The sequence below is a fragment of the Dendrobates tinctorius genome, unplaced genomic scaffold, assembly GCF_039654945.1.
Source record: "Dendrobates tinctorius isolate UK_male_01 unplaced genomic scaffold, ASM3965494v1 ptg000122l, whole genome shotgun sequence".
Classification (NCBI taxonomy): Eukaryota; Metazoa; Chordata; class Amphibia; order Anura; family Dendrobatidae; genus Dendrobates; species Dendrobates tinctorius.
The window spans coordinates 1,592,071-1,617,687 of NW_027361790.1; the positions used below are offsets into that span (position 1 = coordinate 1,592,071).

Consider the following 25,617-nt stretch of genomic DNA (forward strand, 5'->3'; position numbering starts at 1 on the left):
CAGGAAATACTTACAATGGGAAACTCAAGCTTTGTTATATTTCTTATTTATGTGCTCTTTCTGTTCAGGACTTGAATTAAACCAGCAATAATTCTAATTTTAGGTAAACTCTGTTTATAACTATAACTATGACCCATGCATTTGCACAATTGATTGAAGCTGGTTTAGGTATGTAGCTCCAGTCAATCATTACATGGCATTCATTCAACTGGAGAACAGACCAGGAGTCACACAGCTTTAAATCAGGCACCTGAGAATATCTTGAAAATATTTTATAGTGTGATACAATGAGTTTTATTCTGGTCATATGATTAGCATCATTTACAGGACAATCTATGGGATTCATTTTGATTTGCATAACATGTAAAGTCTGCTATTTGTTCCTCATTTAATTATAAGTTTACATGCAATATATATACTATATATACAGTCATGGCCAAAAGTATTGACACCCCTGCAATTCTGTCAGATAATACTCAGTTTCTTCCTGAAAATGATTGCAAACACAAATTTTTTGGTATTATTATCTTCATTTACTTTGTCTTAAATGAAAAAACACAAAAAGAATTGTCCTAAAGCCAAATTGGATATAATTCCACACCAAACATAACAAAGAGGGTGGACAAAAGTATTGGCACTGTTCGAAAAATCATGTGATGCATCTCTAATTTGTGTAATTAACAGCACCTATAACTTACCTGTGGCACCTAACAGGTGTTGGCAATAACTAAATCACACTTGCAGCCAGTTGACATGGATTAAAGTTGACTCAACCTCTGTCCTGTGTCCTTGTGTGTACCACATTGAGCATGGAGAAAAGAAAGAAGACCAAAGAACTGTCTGAGGACTTGAGAAACCAAATTGTGAGGAAGCATGAGCAATATCAAGGCTACAAGTCCATCTCCAAAGACCTGAATGTTCCTGTGTCTACCGTGCGCAGTGTCATCAAGAAGTTTAAAGCCCATGGCACTGTGGCTAACCTCTCTAGATGTGGCCGGAAAAGAAAAATTGACAAGAGATTTCAATGCAAGATTGTGCGGATGTTGGATAAAGAACCTCCACTAACATCCAAACAAGTTCAAGCTGCCCTGCAGTCCAATGGTACAACGGTGTCAACCCGTACTATCCGTCGGCATCTGAATGAAAAGGGACTGTATGGTAGGAGACCCAGGAAGACTCCACTTCTTACCCCGAGACATAAAAAAGCCAGGCTGGAGTTTGCCAAAACTTACCTGAAAAAGCCTAAAACATTTTGGAAGAATGTTCTCTGGTCAGATGAGACAAAAGTAGAGCTTTTAGGGCAAAAGCATCAACATAGAGTTTACAGGAGAAAAAAGAGGCATTCAAAGAAAAGTACACGGTCCCTACAGTCAAGCATGGCGGAGGTTCCCTGATGTTTTGGAGTTGCTTTGCTGCCTCTGGCACTGGACTGCTTGACCGTGTGCTTGGCATTATGAAGTCAGAAGACTACCAACAAATTTTGCAGCATAATATAGGGCCCAGTGTGAGAAAGCTGGGTCTACCTCAGAGGTCATGGGTCTTCCAGCAGGACAATAACCCAAAACACACTTCAAAAAGCACTAGAAAATGGTTTGAGAGAAAGCACTGGAGACTTCTAAGGTGGCCAGCAATGAGTCCAGACCTGAATCCCATAGAACACCTGTGGAGAGATCTAAAAATGGCAGTTTGAAGAAGGCACCCTTCAAATATCAGGGACCTGGAGTAGTTTGCCAAAGAAGAATGGTCTAAAATTCCAGCAGAGCATTGTAAGAAACTCATTGATGGCTACCGGAAGCAGTTGGTCGCAGGTATTTTGGCTAAAGGTTGTGCAACCAAGTATTAGGCTGAGGGTGCCAATACTTTTGTCTGGCCCAATTTTGAAGTTTTGTGTGAAATGAGCAATGTTTTGCTTTTTGCTTCATTCTCTTTTGTGTTTTTTCATTTAAGACAAATTAAATTAAGATAATAATACCAAAGAATTTGTGTTTGCAATCATTTTCAGGAAGAAACTGAATATTATCTGACACAATTGCAGGGGTGTCAATACTTTTGGCCATGACTGTATATATATATATATATATATATATATATATATATATATATATAACTCTTAGGCATGAAAAGAGGCCAAAATGTCATATATTTACAATATATGTATGTACACAACTCAAAAAATAAAGGGAGCACTTAAACAACACTGCTCTCTCCTGGTTCTCTCCCTATCTCTCTGACCGCTACTTTAGTGTTTTGTTCGCTGGCTCCACGTCATCTCCTCTTCCTCTCACTGTTGGCTCAGTCCTTGACCCCCTTCTCTTCTCTCTCTACACGGCCCCAATTGGACAAACCATCAGCAGATTTGGCTTTCAGTACCATCTTTATGCTGATGATACACAACTATATACGTCATTCCCCGACCTTACCCCCGCTGTACTACAGAACGCCAGTGACTGTCTGTCCGCAGTCTCCAATGTCATGTCCGCTCTCTGAAACTTAACCTCTCAAAAACTGAACTTCTTCTGCTCCCGCCATCTACTAACCTCACTAAATCTGGCATTTCCCTCTCCGTGGGTGGCACCATAATAACACCCCGGCAGCAGGCACGCTGTCTGGGTGTTATGATTGACACCAACCTCTCCTTCACATCCCATATACAATGTCTTGCCCGCTCTTGCCGCCTACACCTAAAGAACATCTCCAGAATTCGCCCTTTTCTCACCATGGAAACAGCAAAAACCATCACTGTCGCATTGATCCACTCCCGCCTGGACTACTGCAATGCTCTATTAATTGGCCTCCCCGCTACTTGACTTTCCCCTCTCCAGTCCATACTTAATGCAGCAGCCAGGGTCATCTATCTGGCTAATCGGTACTCGGACGCGTCCGCTCTTCGCCAGTCCTTACATTGGCTGCCCATTCATTATAGGATCCAATTCAAAGTACTTGTCCTCACCCACAAAGCTCTCCACAGTGTGGCACCCCCCTACATCTCCTCCCTCATTTTTGTCTATCGGCCTAGCCGACCGCTGTGCTCTGCAAAAGACTTTTGACTAACCTTTGCACTAATCCGCTCCTCCCACTCCCGACTCCAAGACTTCTCCCGCGCTGCACCAATCCTCTGGAATGCTATACCCCAAGAAATTAGGACTATCCACAATTTGCACAGTTTTAGGCGCTCTCTCAAAACACATCTATTCAGAGTAGCCTATCAAGTTCACTAATCAAGGTCATTTTATGTGCAAGTGTGAGTATGTAGCCCATTCACTATCTCTGTCCCCCACCTTCTCAAGATGGCTAGACCATCATTGTAAATACATCACTATAAATACACTTGTATCTCCCCCTCCTCATTGTAGATTGTAAGCTCTCACGAGCAGGGTCGTCTTATTTTACTTTAATTACTGTATTGTTAACGTTGTTACTTATGACTTGTGTTTTGAAACTGTTAAACTGTAAAGCGCTGCGGAATATGTTGGCGCTATATAAATAAAGATTATTATTATTATTATTATTATTATTAAACACAATGTAGCTCCAAATCAGTCACACTTCTGTGAAATCAACCTTTCCAATTATAAAGCAACACTGATTGTAAATCAATTTCTCTGCTGTTATGCAAATGGGACAGACAACCAGTAGAAATGATAGGCAATTATCAAGACATCCCCTATAAAGAAGTGGTTCTGCATGGGGTGACCACAAGCCATTTTTCTGTTGGTATCCTTTTTGGCTGTTGTTTTGGTCACTTTCGCATTTTATCATTGCTCTCACCCCTAGAGGTACAGTAGCATGAGGCAGTGTCTACAGTACAACTCACAGAAGTTGCTCAGGTAGATCAGCTCATCCAGGTCATCCAGGATGACACATCTAGCCAGAAGGGCTAGATGTAAAAGAGAAAATACAGTAGTTTGACAATTAATGACTTCACCCAACCACTAACCATGAGTGGAGAAAAAGTTTGGTGTTATCATTCATATTCTCTGAAAAAAGGTCAAGAAAGCAAAAATTATGCCGGGGGATGTAAACTTTTGAGCACAACTGTGTATATACAGTGGGTTCGGAAAGTTTTCAGACCCCTTAAAATTTTTCACTCTTTGTTTCATTGCAGCCATTTGTTAAATTCAAGAAAGTTCAATTTTTTTCTCATTAATGTACACTCTGCACCCCATCTTTACTGAAAAAAACAGAACTGTAGAAATGTTTGCAAATTTATTAAAAAGAAAAACTGAAATATCACATGGTCATAAGTATTCAGAACCTTTGCTCGGACACTCATATTTAAGTCTCATGCTGTCCATTTCCTTGTGATCCTCCTTGTGATGGCTCTACTCCTTGATTGGAGTCCAGCTGTGTTTAAATAAACTGATAGGACTTGATTTGGAAAGGCACACACCTGTCTATGTAAGACCTCACAGCTCATAGTGCATGTCAGACCAAATGAGAATCATGAGGTCAAAGGAACTGACCAAGGAGCTCAGAGACAGAATTCTGGTAAGGCACAGATCTGGCCAAGGTTACACAGGAATTTCTGCAGTAATCAAGGCTCTTAAGAGCACAGTGGCCTCCATAATCCTTAAATGGAAGAAGTTTGGGACCACCAGAAGTCTTCCTAGACCTGGCCGTCCAGCCAAACTGAGCAATCGTGGGAGAGGAGCCTTGGTGAGAGAGGTAAAGAAGAACCCCAAGATCAATGTGGCTGAGCTCCACGGATGCAGTAGGGAGATGGGAGAAAATTCTACAAAATCAACTATCACTGCAGCCCTCCACCAGTCAGGCCTTTATGGCAGAGTGGCCCGACGGAAGCCTCTCCTAAGTGCAAGACATATGAAAGCCAGCATAGAGTTTGCTAAAACACATGAAGGACTCACAGACTGTGAGAAATAAGATTCTCTGGTCTGAAGAGATGAAGATAGAACTTTTTGATGATAATTCTAAGTGGTATGTGTGGTGAAAACCAGGCACTGCTCATCACCTGCCCAATACATTCCCAACAGTGAAACATGGTGGTGGCAGCAAAATTCTATGGGGTTGTTTTTCAGCTGCAGGGACAGGAAGACTGGTTGCAATTGAAGGAAACATGAATGTGGCCAAGTACAGACATATCCTGGATGAAAATTCTTCCAAAGTGCTCTGGACCTCAGACTTGGCCGAAGGTTCACCTTCCAACAAGACAATGACCCTAAGCACACAGCTAAAATAACAAAGAAGTGGCTTCCGAACACCTCTGTGACCATTCTTGACTGCCCCAGCCAGAGCCCTGACCCAAACCCAATTGAGCATCTCTGGAAAGACCTGAAAATGGCTGTCCACTAACGTTCACCATCCAACCTGATGGAACTGGAGAGGATCTGCAAGGAAGAATGGCAGAGGATCCCTAAATCCAGGTGTGAAAAACTTGTTGCATCATTCCTAAGAACACTCATAGCTGTACTAACTCAAAAGGGTGTTTCTACTCAATACTGAGCAAAGGGTCTGAATACTTATGACCATGTGATATTTCAGTTTTTCTTTTTTAATACATTTGCAAACATTTCTATATTTCTGTTTTTTTTCGGTCAAGATGGGGTGCAGAGTGTACATTAATGAGAAAAAAAATTGAACTGTTTTGAATTTACCAAATGGCTGCAATGAAACAAAGAGTGGAAAATGTCAAGGGGTCTGAATACTTTCCGAACCCACTGTATTTTAGAATGACAATCAGGATAGTCATGTCCATGCTTCTCCACACACTGGAGAATATACTGTTTCTGGTGTTATTGAGTGCTCAGTGACTTATTGAATGTACTCATGAGTGCTATAAGATCGTTCGGAGGCATCATTCACGATTTTCAATCCAGCAACTTTTGATGATGCATCGATGTAACTTACATTAGTGCGCCACAGACAAGGATCTTGATGAAGAAAATCTTGGTTTGTTTCCAGTGTAACAGGGTTTTTTTTGTGTCAGACGCTTATGTTTTCATTTTTAAAATTCCTGCATGCTGTGATTTTGAAATGATTTTAAAAGATAAGCCAACAACTCAGTGAGATCAACTTACTTATTATTCATACAGGATATATGGATATTCACTAGTCATAGACATAACCTTCTCAAAAACAGTGAATAAACCAGAAAAGTCCAAATTTATAAAGACTTAAAATAATTTTATTAGTTACAAAAAAGCCACGGTAGGCGTAACATGCGCTGGGGCTGGAGGTACACTGAGCCATTGATCACGGTATTTATGATCCTATTATATTCCTTATGCACTTTTTTTCAGACTTTAGGTCTGTTCACTATTTGCACTTTATATTTATTATTTTATGGATTCTATATGATCGCTGAACTTAATTATGGCCCATGTGTTTATTATGTAATTATTTACTTATTATGGTATTGTACCATGTCCATTTTTCTGGTTCTTCTTTTATCTATTTTTTGTAACTAATAAAATTATTTTAAGTCTTTATAAATTTGGACTTTTCTGGTTTATTCACTGTTTTTGAGAAGGTTATGATTTGAAAAGATAGTAGCTACTTTTTTTTCCCCACTGCAGCGTAATCTAAAATTGCATACAACTTTCTTGCAAGTTTAGTAGGGAAAATAGTAGTAGAGCAAAGATTGCTGCGCTGTGAAAACAAATAGTATAAACCTATAACACACCTACACTGTAAAAGGCAATCTGTCACCAGGTTTTTGCTATGTAGCTAGAGCACCATAATTTAGGAGCAGAGACTTTGATTACAGTGATGTGTCACTTACTAGGCTGTGTTTTGCTGTTTCAATACAATCAGTGTTTTAGCGACAGGATATTATCACTACAGGACAAGCTGACTCTTGCATTTTAGTCAAACCTTGTCCTCAGCACTGATTAGCAGCTTTCTATGGCTATGCAATGTACACAGAAAGCTGTGGTTTGGGCAGGTAGATCTGCAGCAGAGAAAACTGTAATTCTCTCATAATTGCTGCCCTAGTGATACATTGCTAGAATCAGGGTCTCTGACCCTACCTTGTGCTGTTGTCAAAATACACAGCATAATCTGCTGACAGATTTCCTTGAAGGCTCCGGTAAGAGCTAGACTATCAGATGGTCATCCTTTTTATACGTGTTATGTATCAGAATGAAGATTTACTATCTGATCAGTAACAGTGCTCACAGATACAATTTCTTCTCTCCATTCATTATTTCTTCTTGGTTAAATATTGACTTTGGTTTTCCATTACACAGGACTTTCCCGCAGCGCTTTGGCAAGTGGAGTCATTGATCTTGTAGCTCCACTTTAATTTGAGGTCTGCTATAAAGTGTTGGTGTAGGTCAAGGCCATTGTGGTGAACAGAAGTCTTGCGGCTAGAGATTACGTTGGTGTTTGGCCCCGCTCATATTAGTTAGATAGTGTTATACTCGGGGCATTGATGACTCACTTGCTCACATTTGATTCATGGCACAAACTACATAATGTATTTTGTTGCCATTTGAAATACTGTATATTTCCTAATACGTATGTGTTTTGGGTTAGAATTGCTTTTAAACTGCTGAGCTGTCGGTATTCAAAATTGTAGTTTGTTACTAGAGATATGACATAATGCCGTTAGAATAATTGCTTTCTATGTTTTGCACTTTTTGCATTTATTTTTATCTATTGGCCTAGTCGGTGTTTTTATAGCATGTCTGGCTGGGAGATCATAAAGGGAGATCACTTATACAATGTTCCTTCTACATTAAGAAATAGCAATAGTGAACATTTGAGTTTTTAGATAGGCAAGTTGCTCAGGGGAGGTTGGGAGATGCGATTTGCAGACTTTGACCTCCTTGACCCTTCGGTTAGCATTTCAACAAAGCCTTATAACTAAATTTCTACAAAAGGCTGTCTCATAGAGATGAGTGGATTGAGTTTGAGTAAAATTTCCTAAAATTTGCGGTTCCATGTGAATTTGAACTATTTGTGATCCAATTCGCAAGTTTTTTTTTTTTTAAAACATTTGCCTGGCCACCATTTAGATTAATTATGAAAGGCCAAAAAATGATAAAAAAAACACCCAACCTGATGCTTGTCTCTCTGGTCACTCAGCTACCTGCTACCTACTGTCCAATTCTCAGACCCTCTTCTTTCAGCCATCACACTTCTACTCTGCTTGTTCTTCATTTTAGGCTGGTACGTCCGGCTGTGACCATGCCTCGGTGGTCCCTGTGATTCGTAATGTCGTGACATTGTAATGACAGGCCATGTGCTGTGAATTTACAATGTGCAACTACCCCCGAGAACTTGGCACAGCCGAAAATCTTGGCATATAGTGAAGAACAGGCAGATGAGGTGTGCGACAGCTGAAATAAGTAGGCCTGAGGACCAAATTATGTAGAAACTGGGGCAGCCGGAAAGATGAGTTGTGATGTGAGTATTATTTTTTTTGTTTTTTACAGCTTACATTTATTATGTTCTGGGGTCTAGAGAAACATTCAATTTGTGATGAATCACTTTGCCGCAAATCGAGTTTCCCTGGTGAATTCAAATTTCAAATAATCCACACATCACTACTGCCTGGCATTATTTGTTGCTTGTAATAATAACTGGTAGTTTCCCAGAGAAGAAGTTTTACTGATCTGTTCCTTCAGATTTTACTAAGTATGAATGTAGTATAAATGGCACTTTGTATAAGTGATGAATATACAGCATAATGGGGCATATTCACTAACCAAATTGAACTTGAATTCCATATGTAAGGGAAGTTGCATATTCCATAAACGCTATGTACTAGCAGATATAGTAATAAAATGTAGCTAAGTAGCATTTAAATCATGCCTGGCTGCCTAACTAGAGCTGTGGCTGCAGGGTGAAAATAAAGTTATATTCTCTCTGCAGCCGCTCTCTTTCAGTTATAGAGGTGGGTGCAACAAGCAGTTATAGTCACCTATTGTACAGTAAGTGCACTGTAATCAATTCCAGCATGCTCTGCACACACACACACTGCAGAGCAGGCTGTCAATCACTGTGGTGGGGAGTGATTACAATGCACGTACTGTATAATGAGCTGTAACTTTAGCAGCCCCCTGATCTGCCGCAATAACAGGAAGCCAGCAGCTGCAGGGAGAATGTAAGTTCATTTTCGAATGTAAACCAGTCCAACGTGATTAGAAATCCTTTTTAGTTGCAGAAAGCCGCCATGTCTCCTACTCCTAGTTAATCGCGACCTGGATGTGACAAGTAGAGAATTTGTTCAGATTCGGTTCCGAATATCATCGGAATTTAATTTTGTTTTAGCAATATTCGTCAAACACAGCCGAACGTCATTAGAGTCAATGGGAGTCGAAATTACTGAATGTGTTCGGAACTAATCATAAGACATGCATTCGGTACGAATATTGTTCGAATATGGCTCAAATATGTCAAAATCAAATTCGCTCATCTCTAGTGACAAGTTCTCATTAAATAAAACCAGATTGGCCAGATGGCATCTCTCTAAACCTTCGTTTTTGAACCACAATGAACCTGTCACAATTTTACAAAATATCTAAATCACAATGACATATTAATTCTCAGAAAAACATGATATGGATTGTAAAAACTGGTCACTGGAGAAAGTGATGCCAGGAAAGATCTGCTATCGTTGGCAATTTAGAGGTCGGGGTTTTATGGTAGTTAATGGTTTTCATCTTTTAATTATTCCAATCCAACTGGTTTATGATTTTAAACTTGTTGAACTTGCTATTTACATGCAGAACATTTATTATTTCTAGACATGTAGCAAGCAAACCAAACGTCATGGTAAATATTGATTTTCTATGTAATCATTACACTTGATATGCATACTTTATTACAAGTCTTCTAACCAGTTTGTGTTGTGCACAGTAACTTTCCTGTCCTTAAGAAAAGCATTTATTGCACAACTGTTGGTACCAAGAAATACTTGGCATCAGTGCTCTGCTCCCGTCGCTCTAACTTGGGCAATAACATCATTTTTGTGTGTACCCTAGACTTCCAGGACCTTCCAGGGTGCCAGCTGCAGGCAGCAGTACCAAGGTTCAGGGAACAGCAAATCTAAATCGTAGAAGTCAGAGCTTTAACAGCATTGACAAAAACAAACCACCTCAATATGCAAATGGAAATGATAAAGGTAAGCGGGATGAGCTGCTGGAATGCATGAACAGTACATGTTTGTATCTTGTCTGATTGTTTATTATCTTTGCAACATAGTGTTTATTGTGTGTACTATTCTATGATAACTACAGCACATAGTGTTTATTGTGTGTACTATTCTATGATAACTACATAGTGTTTATTGTGTGTACTATTCTATGATAACTACATAGTGTTTATTGTGTGTACTATTCTATGATCACTACAGCACATAGTGTTTATTGTGTGTACTATTCTATGATAACTACATAGTGTTTATTGTGTGTACTATTCTATGATAACTACATAGTGTTTATTGTGTGTACTATTCTATGATAACTACAGCACATAGTGTTTATTGTGTGTACTATTCTATGATAACTACATAGTGTTTATTGTGTGTACTATTCTATGATAACTACATAGTGTTTATTGTGTGTACTATTCTATGATAACTACATAGTGTTTATTGTGTGTACTATTCTATGATAACTACATAGTGTTTATTGTGTGTACTATTCTATGATAACAAATACTCAGTGTAGATCTAAATTCTCTCTTCTAGTGAGCTTGAAAACAGCCATAAATCTATCCTGATTAGTGATTTAATAGTGGTGCTACCGGCATTTATACTATTTATTATACTGGTTATTACTTTTACCCCTTCTATAAGCAGATTGTACATTTATACTATCTCAACAGACGCTTAATATGAATACATACTTAAATAGTAGTAACCAATGAAATATATATTTTACAGTAGATAATAATAAACCACAGTCATTTTTCTTTTCTCCTTAAATGTTACCACATAGTTACTTAGCCAATTTCCAGTCTTTGCCAATTGCTATAATCTTCTCGCTGGCCACCAGATGGGGACAATGTCTAGGAAATGTTTTTCTGGCTTTATCGGAAGCATTCAGCCTTTATTCCGGCTCGGAAATTGATGCAGATAACCGTTGTAATTAATTGTACAGAATTATTTGCATCACGGTCTTCAAGTGCTACATATAAATGATTATACCCTTGTGACCAGATTAAAAAAAAAACCTGACTATTTGCTGTCCCTATGGATTTATATAAGATATTGTAATGTCGTGAGGAAGAAAATTGCTTTCTAGCTGGTTTGCTTCTTTCAAAGTGTATGTATTAAAGCATCATCAGTCCATCCAGGTGTCCCCTTATTGAGGAGCAGCAGGCAGAACCCATGCTGATGTTACAGGCATCGTTCTGCGTTCGGACAGAAATGACTGCGGCACATGCTGCGTCTTAGGTGATTCTTTTGACGAGTTCAGCATATCTCTTTTGCTCATATTTTCTTTGATGAATTGCTGTGATTTTGTAGCATCGCACCCTAATGAGTTCACTGCGTGTCTTCTTTAAAACGTCATGATCTAAATGTAGATAATCAATCGGATTGGCTTTACAGTTGGTGCAGCTCTAGGCACTTGAAATGCACTATGAATACTATGAATAAGTAATATATTATATTATCTCAATATATAATCTTATATATAATGTCTCAAATAAGTAGCACCTAATATCATTTCCATAAGGCAATAATATTGAAAGGGAGAAAACTTTCTAAGTATAACATAATTTACCAACATAGTAAAGTGATCATTTTAACAATGTTCTCTTCATCTCTAAGATGTTTTATTAGCTTTTTTAATTAAAGGGAATCTGTCAGCTATGTAATCTGAGGATAGCATGAGGTAGGAGTTAAAACACTAAATTCATCAAATGTCACTTATCAGGGTCTGTGCTGTTTAATTACAATGAGGGTTTTATATCTGGGACTTTATCATTGCTGGCCTCCTGCCAAGTGGTTCAACCATGCCCCCTCCCCTCCGCTGTAATAAGCAGCTCACTGTCAATAGACAGTGTACATACACAGACAGCTGTGGTGTGGACCGGGTTAGCTTTCTCAGCTCTGCTGCATTCTACATCTAATAGCTCTAAGTGTGTCACAACTGCTGCACAAAGTAAACTGGCTGGAATCAGGGTCTCTCTTCCCACCTTATGCTGCTTTCAGATGTGGTAGAAAAAATCTGGTGACTGATTCCCTTTAAATTAGCTGGGAAAAAGTTTTTCAGCAAGAGTGTAGTGAAACCTCCACCAGGGGGAGCTGGTGAGGGAAGAGAGGTTACACACTAAGAGCAGCAACCCTGATCAACAGCACAGGTGCCACAGGTAACGAGAGAGAATAGTCAGATGAACCAAGTCAGAAACTAGCAGGAGCAGACGTACCAGAAGGAGCAGCAATACACGTAGTCAAAATACCAAAGCCGAGAGTCAGAAAGCCAGAACATGAGCACGGGGTCCAAAACGTGAGATGAAATACGTGGTCGGGGTACAAGCCGGGGGGGTCAGATGCCACAGAGGGAACGTAACAGCAGAGACGAATACCAAGAGACAGGGTCATACACGTGAATATCAGTCAAAGGCAGGAGGATCACCAAGGTACAAGGGTCAGAGGCTCTAAACTGGAAGCTTGAGCTATCACTAACACTGGTCAGCAGGCTGTGAGAGACTGAAATAGTCCAACTAGCTCCAGAACGAGGCTGAGGAGATTAACCCCCGCATGACCAGTCCGGAGTGAAGACAGCAGAAGATAAACTCTGGACTGGACCATGACAAAGAGTAGGTTGGATTCCTCATCATCACAATGCAGACCATGTATACTGAGCAGCTAAAATGTCAACTTTAAGTAAATATAATTTATCTTCTTACAATGGCACCTGTCAAGGGGTGGGATATATTAGGTAGTGAGTTAATAGTCAGTCCTTGAAGATGATGTGCTGGAATCTGAAAAAAAGAGTGCATCATTTTATGAATGACTTTTATATCAGGCAAATTGTGATGGCTAAACTCCTAAATGGCATGTCTTTTCAAGTTCCTGATCTGCAGCAGTTAGTAACTACTAAAAGTGATCCAAGTAAGGACAATAAATGGACGAGTGTCAGGAAAATAGCCATCCAAGTCTCATTGATGAATGCGGGGAATAAAAGTTGGCCCGTTTAGTCCAGTCTCAGAAGAGCAACTGTAGCAGAAAATGCTTAAAAACTTAAAGGGAACCGTATCATATTGTACAAGCAGTCTGATCTGTGGACAGCCTGGTATAGAGAAGAAGGAGCTGAGCAGAATGATATATAGGTTTGTTGGAAAAGATTCAGTAGAACTTGTATATTAAAAAAAATAAATTTTTAACAGCCAATGGCGCTGTGCAGGGGTATAGCAGCTGCAAATTAACAGACTACGCCACCTATCCGTCTGAATGTTAAAAACCATTAAAAATACAACAGGAATTTGCGCTAATAATACCCGCATAAAAACACTCTCTATAGGGAAAGCAAAGATAGATGCCAAAGAATATAAATATGCTTCTGTGCAAAACGATAATAATGACCCCCTTACTCACGTGGGGGGTGTGCTATAAATATATGTCTCACTATAAAAAGTGAGTAACAGTTTGTAAAATACAACCAGTCTCACTGCCCAATAATCATGAATGAGTCTGTCACTAGGAAGAAAAAATCATACTGACCGTCCAGATTACTGTTCATGTCATGGGCAATGGTAACAGTCTTGAGTTCAGAACATAGCAACTCCTCTCCTGATGGACTTTGATGAATTCCAGTAGTGGTGTAATGCTCAGTCCAAAAAAAGTTAGCAGGCTAGTAGTGGGTAGACTCCAAAAGAAGGGGGTCACCTCTGCTATAATCGCGGGCGATGCTCCGGCCGGTAGCAATCGCCCAATTCCCCCGATAATGCACTGCCCGTTAACAATGGGACATGCAGCGGGAGACGCGGTGAATGCCGGCAAGGTACAGGACCTTGCGTGACGTCACAGTCACGTGTTGAGTCACGTGACCGGCTTAGAATGACTGACAGGATCAACAACCAATCCTACGCGTTTCGGAGGCTTACTGCTTCCTTCCTCAGGGATGATTCCTGTCATGGAGGTGACACCTATATACCCAGCCCGTATAATGTATTAGTCCTATTTGTTGAAGGCAAAAAGTTCAATCTCGCTATTCAAGCCATTTGGTCTGAGAGTATTCATTTTAAATATCCACTCACTTTCTACTTTTGACATTTGCTCAATGAAGTTACCTTTTCTCCAGCATTTCTTAACTATTTTAATACCGGTTACCGTAATTCCCTTAATAGAACCTCCATGATGTGTAACAAAGTGATTAGAAAGAGGATGACCGGTAAATTTATTAGTAATATTGCGAAGATGTTCAGCAATTCGTACCCGCATTGGACGAATAGTTCTTCCAATGTATAGTTTACCACATGGACAGATTATCCCATAAATAACCCCTTTTGTATTACAATCAATAAAATCAATTATATTGTTCTCAATACCTTTATTAATAATCATTTTTTGTTTCTTAGTGTTTAATTTTTTACATGGTCCACATTTCTTACATGGGAAAAAACCACTAATAAAGACTCGTTCACCATTAATTTTTCTATTTGAAACTCTTGGGATTGAAGGTGCTATCAAGTTCCCAAGATTATTTGCCTTCCGAAAAACAAATCTAGGATACGTGGGCAGTAATTCCCCAATAATTTTGTCATTTTGTAAGATATTCCAATGTCTACTAACAATATTCCTAATGATCCTGACATTGGAAAAACTAAAATCTTTGGAACAATATCTAATAAAAGAAATGAGGGATCTGTGGGAAATAGCCACTTTGGAGAGCTATTTATCATTTAATTGCATACCCAAAGGTTTAGTGGTCTATAAGCCCTTAACAGGTGACATAGGTGATCCAGACACTAAATTGGAGTGGGATGCTATGTTTGAGGATTTTTCTAAACGTACTGTGTCATTCATAATAGAGAAGAGAAGAACTGGCTTGATGGCGATCCGCCAAGAAATCTCAAAACTTTTTGAAGATTTAAAACCCTATGAGCTACATCCAGAAATTATTCATTTATCTAATAATATTAGTAAAAGGATAAAATCCAAGGAAAAAGAAATTATAGAAAGGAAACGTAGAAAATTTGGGAGGGATTTTTTGACTGCTGGTAATAATTTACATAAAGACAGTCATAACCCCCCATTCAAATCCCCCAGTTTATTGGTAACCCTTGATGAAACACAGGGGGTTGAGAACTCTTTTCTCTCTTCTAGTGATAGGTTCTCTATACATCTAACTTCTAATTTTGAGCAACCGACGAATAGTGCGACTGTTGAGAACAATAATTGTATGGATTCCAATATAGAAAATATGAATAATGTAGAAGACCCTTTGACTAATTCTACACCGTTGCCTTCAGTCAGCACACATAATAGGTTTTCAACTTTAGAGAACATGGGGATGACTGCTTCAAGTCCTGGTCATGAGCAGACTCATCAACCACCTATAATGAAAAAGACTAATAGTAACAGTGCTACGTGTATTAAAGACCCTAAGAGAGCACAGCTGAAAACGAAGCAAAGCCATCTTCCGTTTTTTCAGTTGGCCCAAAAAAAACGCGCAAAAGAGGCTGTAGGGGCGGGAAATCTACCAAAAAAAAGAATAAATCACCATCATCGCAAGTAACCCTTCCTGCTCCTCATCAACAACAAAAAATTTTTAATCTTAGTGATCATACACTTGGGGACAATGAGATTTGTCTATTAAATAAAGGCCTTAAATATGCTCCTAGTGTAGGATTTAATAAATTTCAGGCATTTGTTGGTATCAAAATGTTTATGAGAAAATTGGCTATAAAAAAATATTACATTAAGAAAAGATTATCCGGTACTGATTCGGTAGATCAACCAACTACAGCGAATGTATATATACACACTGGATTAAGAAAAAAATCCAACTTTAATCCTATTCAGGAGTATTCTGAGGCATTTGATGCCTTTCAGAATAATGTTATACAAGACATTAGGAAGGTTTCAGACAAAAGGTGCAACAAATTTAAGCATAATCTCTCAAAGGAAGAAGAGAAGGCTATTAGTCAAATACAAAATAATAAAAATATCACTATTAGGCCTGCCGACAAGGGGGGCGGTATCGTGATTTTGAACACGACAGATTATCAAAATGAAGCCTTGCGGATTTTAGGGGACACACGGACATATCAACTAATGGAAAACGACCCTTCAGATCCCTACATTAAAGAAATGGGTGAGCTTATAAGAAATGGCTTTGAAAAAGGCTTTCTAAATAAGCAGGAGAGGGACTTTATCAATACCCCATTTCCAAGGGTTCCATATTTCTATTACCTACCAAAGGTGCATAAGAACCCAACTAATCCACCAGGAAGACCTATTATATCTGCTATAGGGGGTCTTACATCCAACTTATCGAAATATGTGGATTGTCATTTACAAAAATTGATTCCTACTCTCCCTATGTACCTAAAAGATAGTACCCACATTTTGAAACTTTTAAAAAATGTGGTATGGCAGGACCACTATATTATGGGGACCCTGGATATAACTTCATTATACACGGTGATACAAAATAAAAAAGGGTGTGAATCAGCCGAGTTCTTCTTGTCCAAGGATAGTGCGATACCTAAGGAACAGAGAGAATTTATTTTGGATTGTATTGAATTTATTCTAACGCACAATTATTTTAAATTTGGGGTGAACTACTACTCCCAGAAATGGGGCACAGCTATGGGCACAAGATTCGCCCCGAGCTATGCCAATCTCTATGTGGGAAAATGGGAACTTGAGACCATTTATATGGATGGGGAATTACGGCCAAATTTGGTACTATGGCGTCGCTTTATTGACGACATTTTTTTCATTTGGTCAGGGGGTGATGTTTTATTAAACGAATTTTTAAGTGATCTAAATAAAAATTGTTATTTTTTAAACTTTACTGCAAATATTAGTCACAAAGAGCTAAATTTTTTAGATTTGAGGATTTTTATTGAGGAGAATACCATTCAGACTCAAGTATATCACAAACCTACGGATTCAAAAAATTTTATTTCTCTAGATAGCTGCCACCTCCCGAAATGGCTTCTAAATGTCCCTAAGAGTCAGCTCATTAGAGCGCATAGAAATTGCTCTAAACAACAGGATTTTGAAAAAGAAGCAGAATCCATGAATATTAAGTTTAAATATAAGGGATATGATGTAAAAACATTGGAAAAAACTACAGAAATAGTTAGAAAAATACCAAGAGATCAACTACTGGACCCTATAAAAGAACGTATTCCTAATGATGCTTTTGTCAAGAATGAAATTCCGATTATTTTACAATATAATTCCAATGTCAGGATCATTAGGAATATTGTTAGTAGACATTGGAATATCTTACAAAATGACAAAATTATTGGGGAATTACTGCCCACGCATCCTAGATTTGTTTTTCGGAAGGCAAATAATCTTGGGAACTTGATAGCACCTTCAATCCCAAGAGTTTCAAATAGAAAAATTAATGGTGAACGAGTCTTTATTAGTGGTTTTTTCCCATGTAAGAAATGTGGACCATGTAAAAAATTAAACACTAAGAAACAAAAAATGATTATTAATAAAGGTATTGAGAACAATATAATTGATTTTATTGATTGTAATACAAAAGGGGTTATTTATGGGATAATCTGTCCATGTGGTAAACTATACATTGGAAGAACTATTCGTCCAATGCGGGTACGAATTGCTGAACATCTTCGCAATATTACTAATAAATTTACCGGTCATCCTCTTTCTAATCACTTTGTTACACATCATGGAGGTTCTATTAAGGGAATTACGGTAACCGGTATTAAAATAGTTAAGAAATGCTGGAGAAAAGGTAACTTCATTGAGCAAATGTCAAAAGTAGAAAGTGAGTGGATATTTAAAATGAATACTCTCAGACCAAATGGCTTGAATAGCGAGATTGAACTTTTTGCCTTCAACAAATAGGACTAATACATTATACGGGCTGGGTATATAGGTGTCACCTCCATGACAGGAATCATCCCTGAGGAAGGAAGCAGTAAGCCTCCGAAACGCGTAGGATTGGTTGTTGATCCTGTCAGTCATTCTAAGCCGGTCACGTGACTCAACACGTGACTGTGACGTCACGCAAGGTCCTGTACCTTGCCGGCATTCACCGCGTCTCCCGCTGCATGTCCCATTGTTAACGGGCAGTGCATTATCGGGGGAATTGGGCGATTGCTACCGGCCGGAGCATCGCCCGCGATTATAGCAGAGGTGACCCCCTTCTTTTGGAGTCTACCCACTACTAGCCTGCTAACTTTTTTTGGACTGAGCATTACACCACTACTGGAATTCATCAAAGTCCATCAGGAGAGGAGTTGCTATGTTCTGAACTCAAGACTGTTACCATTGCCCATGACATGAACAGTAATCTGGACGGTCAGTATGATTTTTTCTTCCTAGTGACAGACTCATTCATGATTATTGGGCAGTGAGACTGGTTGTATTTTACAAACTGTTACTCACTTTTTATAGTGAGACATATATTTATAGCACACCCCCCACGTGAGTAAGGGGGTCATTATTATCGTTTTGCACAGAAGCATATTTATATTCTTTGGCATCTATCTTTGCTTTCCCTATAGAGAGTGTTTTTATGCGGGTATTATTAGCGCAAATTCCTGTTGTATTTAGAACTTGTATATTATTCATTGAAATTTCTGGTGTTTTATGTATACGAGTCCAGTGATTGACAGCTACAATATCTCTACATACATACAGGGAAGACTGACAATAACTCAATAGGACCACCCACTGGACTTATATGTGTATGAACGCAGGGATTTCAGTGAACAAAATTATAGTTTTACTGAAACTTTTCTCATAAAAATGTAAGCCTGTCTGATTATGCGCTCTACAACATCCTGTGGGCAGTTTTGCCTTAATGCTGGCTATGATAGAAATGCTGGGATAGAAACTTGCACATAGGTTTTGATGACATGATAACTCCTGTACATTGTCTCACACTGGACTGGACCATGGTGGCCTGGTCTAATGAATATTATGTGGGTCACTTGCTTGGGGAAGTGATGGCACCAGGATGCACTGTGAAGAAGGGAAGTCAGTAGAGGAAGTGTGGTGCTTCAGCAATGTTCTATCAGGAAACCTTGGGTCCTGGTATCCATGTAGAGGTTACTTTGACATCTACTAGCTACCTAAAATTGTTATAGATTGAGCCGACCTCTCTTTATCAACTGCCTCCCTGATCACAGTGGCATCTTTTAGTGGGATAGGGCACTCTACCAAACTATAAAAATTATTATTGACTGGGTTGAAGACTATGACAAAGAGTTCAAGGTGAAGATTTGGCCTCCAAATTCCCAAGATCTCTATCTGACCGTCTCTGGGATGTGAGGAAAAGAAGAGTCTGATTCTTTGAGGTCCCACCTCACAGTACACAGAACTTATAATACTTGGTGCTGTCATGAATTTAGATGACACGCGTGACCCTGGATACACCGCCTCCAGTTGGGCGAATTTAAATAATAAAACGTGCAGCTGGATACGCCGCCTCCAACAGGTGAATTTCGGAAATACGCGTATGTCTGGAAACCCCGCCTCCAGTAAGGCGAATTTAAACAATAAAAGGGAAAACCTGGGTAACAATAACAATGGTGGCCCTGCGATAGGGAACGGGGACGTCTAGACCTCCTGCACTCCCCTGAGTCAGTGTCTCTACACACCTAACGTTCCCTGGGCCGGTTCCGCACCGGGCGCTGATCAGGAACCTAAAAACCCTGACTCGCCCTGCACCTAAACCCTCACTAGTGAAGTGGACGGTGCAGAAACTATTCCCACCACTGCACTGAAACACACATAAGGAAAAGAGACAAAACAGGGAAACACCACTTAGCTTTGCTCTGTTGCTTAAGCTCCCAGCAACAGAGCCCACCACCTGCGTGCATCTTTTCCTCCAACCGGATCCAACACCATAGTGCAGCCTTGGAGCAAACAGAGTCCACCACCTGCGTGCAGCTGTCCAGAAACAGAGTCCAGCTTTCCAGCATAAGAGCCAGCATCTTGAGTCCAGCTTTCCAGCAACCGAGTCCAGCAACATGAGTACAGCTCTACACCATAGCTGCCACTCCACCAAGCCATGCAAGAACTCCTTGCTGACACCATAGCTGCAACTCCACCAAGCCATGCCAGCCCTCCTCGCAGACACCATAGCTGCCACTCCAGGACTCTCACTGAGCTGCCCGGGACTCTCTTTCAGCTCCATCCTTCACCCAGGCTTGCTTGTAACTGAGGACTATCACCAACAGTGATTACCACACCTGACACTCTTTTATAGAGCAATCACACCTGTTTTATAATTACGTGCACAAAACTAAAGTAACCAAAGTGCAATGACCCTAATGGCCACCGGGGGGAAGCTAGAACTGAAACCACCACAATGCAATGACCCTAATGGCCACCGGGGGGGAAACTAGAACTGAAACCACCACAGTGCAATGACCCTAATGGCCACCGGGGGCAAAAACCAAACTTTAGCACACAGCTAAAGGAAACAAAAGGTTACTTGTGCATTTTCTCTGTCATATCCAACCTGGATCATGACAGGTGCCAGATCCCAGAGAAGACCTTCAGTGGCCCTGTTGAGTATATGCCATGAAGTATGTATCATGTAAAAACAATAATTATTTATTCAGCCAATGTTTTCTATGAGGGAGGTAAATAATACAGACCATTATATAGAATTTATTATATAAAGAGGCAGATGCAATATATAGGAGTAATTCTGTGGGAAACGGCACTGATAATTAAAGGGGTTCTCCACTTTCAAAAAACGTTATGCCATATGCTGAGTTAGTTTAAAAAAAAATAAGTTGAGCTTTACTTACTCTCCTCAGGTCCAGCAGAAGCTCTCCATCACTTTCCTTGTCTCTGTTGTTTGGCTGCAGTGGTGACATCACATTGACAGTGCTGCAGCCAATCACCAAGCAAAGAGGGTAATTTCATCTACAGCAGGGATGTCAAACTCAAAAACATAGAGGGCCAAAATTAAAAGCTTGGACAACAGTCATGGGCCAACCTTGATATTTATTACAAAAAAAATCTACAATTTAAGTTTTTCCATAATAGCAATGAACTTTTTCATATGGAAACAAGCTGAAAGGGGTTGTCTCATGAACAAAATACATTTTAATTAATTGAACTTTGAATAAAATATTGAATAATATAATATGTTATGTAAGAGCAGTAAAAGCATATGACCCAATGGCCTAATTTAAAGTTAACCTGTCAGCAGGATTGTGCTCAGTAACCTACAGACATTGTCAGGTTGGCACTGTTATACTGATTAAAATGTTACCTTGGTTGATGAAATCTGTCTTGTGGTTGTTGCTTTATCTTTATTTTCAGTTAATGATATGCTCGTGCTTTGGGGTGGGTCAGAGGGGGGTCTTTACGTGGTGTTTTGCTTAGATATTCATTTGTATGACTTATAACAGGTCATTGCCCCCTATTTTACATATTGAATACACTGTAATATGGTTCGGAAAAAGATTCACATTCATCAGGCAGGCGCCGGTGGCATAGCATGATGCGGGGAATAATATGCATATTTTCATTTTATTTACACATACAGTTTTGTTCCAATAGCTGTTACTGCACAGGCACCGCCACTGGTGCCATTTTGCTAGAGAAGAAAAATTAGGTTCCATCAAGATGGTGCCCACGCGGCGCCTGCTTAGTGGCGTCTATTGGAATGATGCTACTGCACAGGTGCTGCCGATGCCATTTTGATGGAGCCTAATTTTTTTTCTCTCTGCCAAAATGGCACCAGCTTTGGCGCCTTGCACAGTAACATCTATTGGAGCAAAACTATATGTGTAAATAAATTGAAAATATGCATATTATCCCCAATATCATGCTACAGCGTTGCCGACTGCCTGGTGAATGTGAATTTGTTTTTTTAAACATCTATGCAGAGCACCAAATGAAGACCCCCCCACAGGCCCACCCCGAAGCACGAGAGTCTCATTAACTGAAAACTGAAAATAAACATTAAACAACAACCACAAAATGGATTTCATCAACCAAAGTATCATTTTAATTAGCATAACAGTGCCAACCTGACAGCGTCTGTAGGTTACTGAGCAGAATACTGCTGACAGGTTCACTTTAAATATGTAATAACAAAGGATAAAAAACCTTGAATAATACAGATAATAAAGTATGATACAAGCAAAAGACCCCCAAACACAGTATGATACCCCCACAGTGAATTCCTCCACAGTACTCTTCAAAGGCATGATGATGAACCTACTATACCCCCCTCAATCCCACTGACAAAGAATGGTGACCTCATCACAGTATGATTCTCCAACTGTAATTCCCACACATATAGCATAATGGCCAAAAAAGTGCTCCATATAGTATAATGGCCACAAAAAGTGCTCCATGAAGTATAATGGCCCAACATTGTGCTCCGTGTAGTATAATGGCCCCACATAAGGCTCCATTGTGCCATACAGCAAAATGACCTCACATAGTGCTCCATTCAGTATAATGACCCCACATAGTGCTCCACTCAGTGAAATGGCCAGACAGTGGGCAGTGCATTGCCTTCCATACATTATAATGCCCCAACTTAATGCTCCATACAGTATAATGGGCACCACATAGTGATACATACAGTACAATAGCCCACAAATAATGGTACATACAGTATAATGGCCTCCACATAGCACTTCATACAGTATAATGGGCACCACATAGCGCTCCATACACTATAATGGCCACCACATAGCGCTCCATACAGTATAATGGGCACCACATAGCACTCCATACAGTACAATTGGCACGACATAGTCCTCCATACAGTATAATGGGCTCAACATACAGTCATGGCCAAAAGTATTGACACCCCTGCAATTCTGTCAGATAATACTCAGTTTCTTCCTGAAAATGATTGCAAACACAAAATCTTTGGTATCATTATCTTCATTTAATTTGTCTTAAATTAAAAAACACAAAAAGAATTGTCCTAAAGCCAAATTGGATATAATTCCACACCAAGCATAACAAAGAGGGTGGACAAAAGTATTGGCACTGTTCGAAAAATCATGTGATGCATCTCTAATTTGTGTAATTAACAGCACCTGTAACTTACCTGTGGCACCTAACAGGTGTTGGCAATAACTAAATCACACTTGCAGCCAGTTGACATGGATTAAAGTTGACTCAACCTCTGTCCTGTGTCCTTGTGTGTACCACATTGAGCATGGAGAAAAGAAAGAAGACCAAAGAACTGTCTGAGGACTTGAGAAACCAAATTGTGAGGAAGCATGAGCAATATCAAGGCTACAAGTCCATCTCCAAAGGCCTGAATGTTCCTGTGTCTACCATGCGCAGTGTCATCAAGAAGTTTAAAGCCCATGGCACTGTGGCTAACCTCCCTAGATGTGGACGGAAAAGAAAAATTGACAAGAGATTTCAATGCAAGATTGTGCGGATGTTGGATAAAGAACCTCCACTAACATCCAAACAAGTTCAAGCTGCCCTGCAGTCCGAGGGTACAACGGTGTCAACCCATACTATCCGTCGGCATCTGAATGAAAAGGGACTGTATGGTAGGAGACCCAGGAAGACTCCACTTCTTACCCCGAGACATAAAAAAGCCAGGCTGGAGTTTGCCAAAACTTACCTGAAAAAGCCTAAAACATTTTGGAAGAATGTTCTCTGGTCAGATGAGACAAAAGTAGAGCTTTTAGGGCAAAAGCATGAACATAGAGTTTACAGGAGAAAAAAGAGGCATTCAAAGAAAAGTACACGGTCCCTACAGTCAAACATGGCGGAGGTTCCCTGATGTTTTGGGGTTGCTTTGCTGCCTCTAGCACTGGACTGCTTGACCGTGTGCTTGGCATTATGAAGTCAGAAGACTACCAACAAATTTTGCAGCATAATATAGGGCCCAGTGTGAGAAAGCTGGGTCAACCTCAGAGGTCATGGGTCTTCCGGCAGGACAATAACCCAAAACACACTTCAAAAAGCACTAGAAAATGGTTTGAGAGAAAGCACTGGAGACTTCTAAGGTGGCCAGAAATGAGTCCAGACCTGAATCCCATAGAACACCTGTGGAGAGATCTAAAAATGGCAGTTTGGAGAAGGCACCCTTCAAATATCAGGGACCTGGAGTAGTTTGCCAAAGAAGAATGGTCTAAAATTCCAGCAGAGCATTGTAAGAAACTCATTGATGGTTACCGGAAGCAGTTGGTCGCAGTTATTTTGGCTAAAGGTTGTGCAACCAAGTATTAGGCTGAGGGTGCCAATACTTTTGTCCGGCCCATTTTTTGAGTTTTGTGTGAAATGATCAATGTTTTGCTTTTTGCTTCATTCTCTTTTGTGTTTTTTCATTTAAGACAAATTAAATGAAGATAATAATACCAAAGAATTTGTGTTTGCAATCATTTTCAGGAAGAAACTGAATATTATCTGACAGAATTGCAGGGGTGTCAATACTTTTGGTCATGACTGTAGCACTCCATACAGTACAATTGGCACCACATAGCACTCCATACAGTATAATGGGCCACACAGCACTCCTTAAAGTATTGGCCCCACATAGTGCTTAATACAGTATAATGGAACCACATAGTGCTCCATACAATATAACAATACTAGCTGAAGAGCCCGGCGCTGCCCGGGCATAGTAACTAACTGTGGTTATAATTATAATTATCCCTCATCCCATAGTCCCGTGCCCATATACCCATCATACATATTCGCCATCCCATAGTCGAGTGCCCATATACCCATCACACATCCTTCATCTCATAGTCCCATGCCCATATACCCATCATACATATCCTCCATCCCATAGTCCCGAGCGTTAGGGTGACGCATTAGGACCCCACGTGGGTAAGGATTTTTGCACTTTGGCACGTTAACATTTTTTCACCTATGCTATTATGGGTAGCGTTTATGCTGGTTCAGTATACTTATTAGGTACCATTTAGGGGACGCCACCCTCTATATCCCTTTCTATACAGTGTTCCTCACCATTGTTGAGGGACATGTGTTGACTGTTTTGGTTGCCTATACTTCTGGGGTACTTAAATGACATTCAGCAGCCTTCCCTTGGGATATTTGGCTGGCTAGCCCATTTCCTAACATATTGTTTGATGAATTTCGCTAAAACCTACCATTTTACTGCTATGTAATCAATGTGTGCTATACAATTAATTCCTGATGTATCCCTTTTGTGTCTTACCACCTGGAGATAATACACTCATTTTTTATTGTGTTTGTACTATGTTATATGTATTTTCTAATAAAGTGTGATTTTTATAGGAAAAAGATAGTTTTGTTTATATATATCTTTTTGGGGCGTTCAGACTCCAATTCTTCTTGTAGGTTTATCCCATAGTTCAGTGCCCATATACCCATCACACATCCTCCTTCCCATAGTCAACCATTATGACATCATAATGAGCGGCGGGGCTTGCAATCTATGATGACATCAGCGTCACCATGGCAACCATTATGACATCATAATGAGGGGCGGGGCTTGATACACACACACTTTTTCCCCATTATATAGATAGGGGCAAAATTGTTTGGTG

General features: G+C 39.8%; 1 protein-coding gene across 12 annotated transcripts in view; it reads left to right on the forward strand.

Annotated features, from left to right (window-relative positions):
* NAV3 (neuron navigator 3) overlaps positions 1–25,617 on the forward strand; it is a 1,131,823-nt gene that overhangs the window by 895,658 nt on the left and 210,548 nt on the right. For all 12 annotated transcript variants that reach the window (XM_073541506.1, XM_073541497.1, XM_073541495.1 and 9 more), the window contains one exon: positions 9,948–10,087. In XM_073541506.1, coding sequence (XP_073397607.1) covers positions 9,948–10,087 — 140 coding nt within the window. The remainder of the gene's footprint in view (positions 1–9,947; positions 10,088–25,617) is intronic.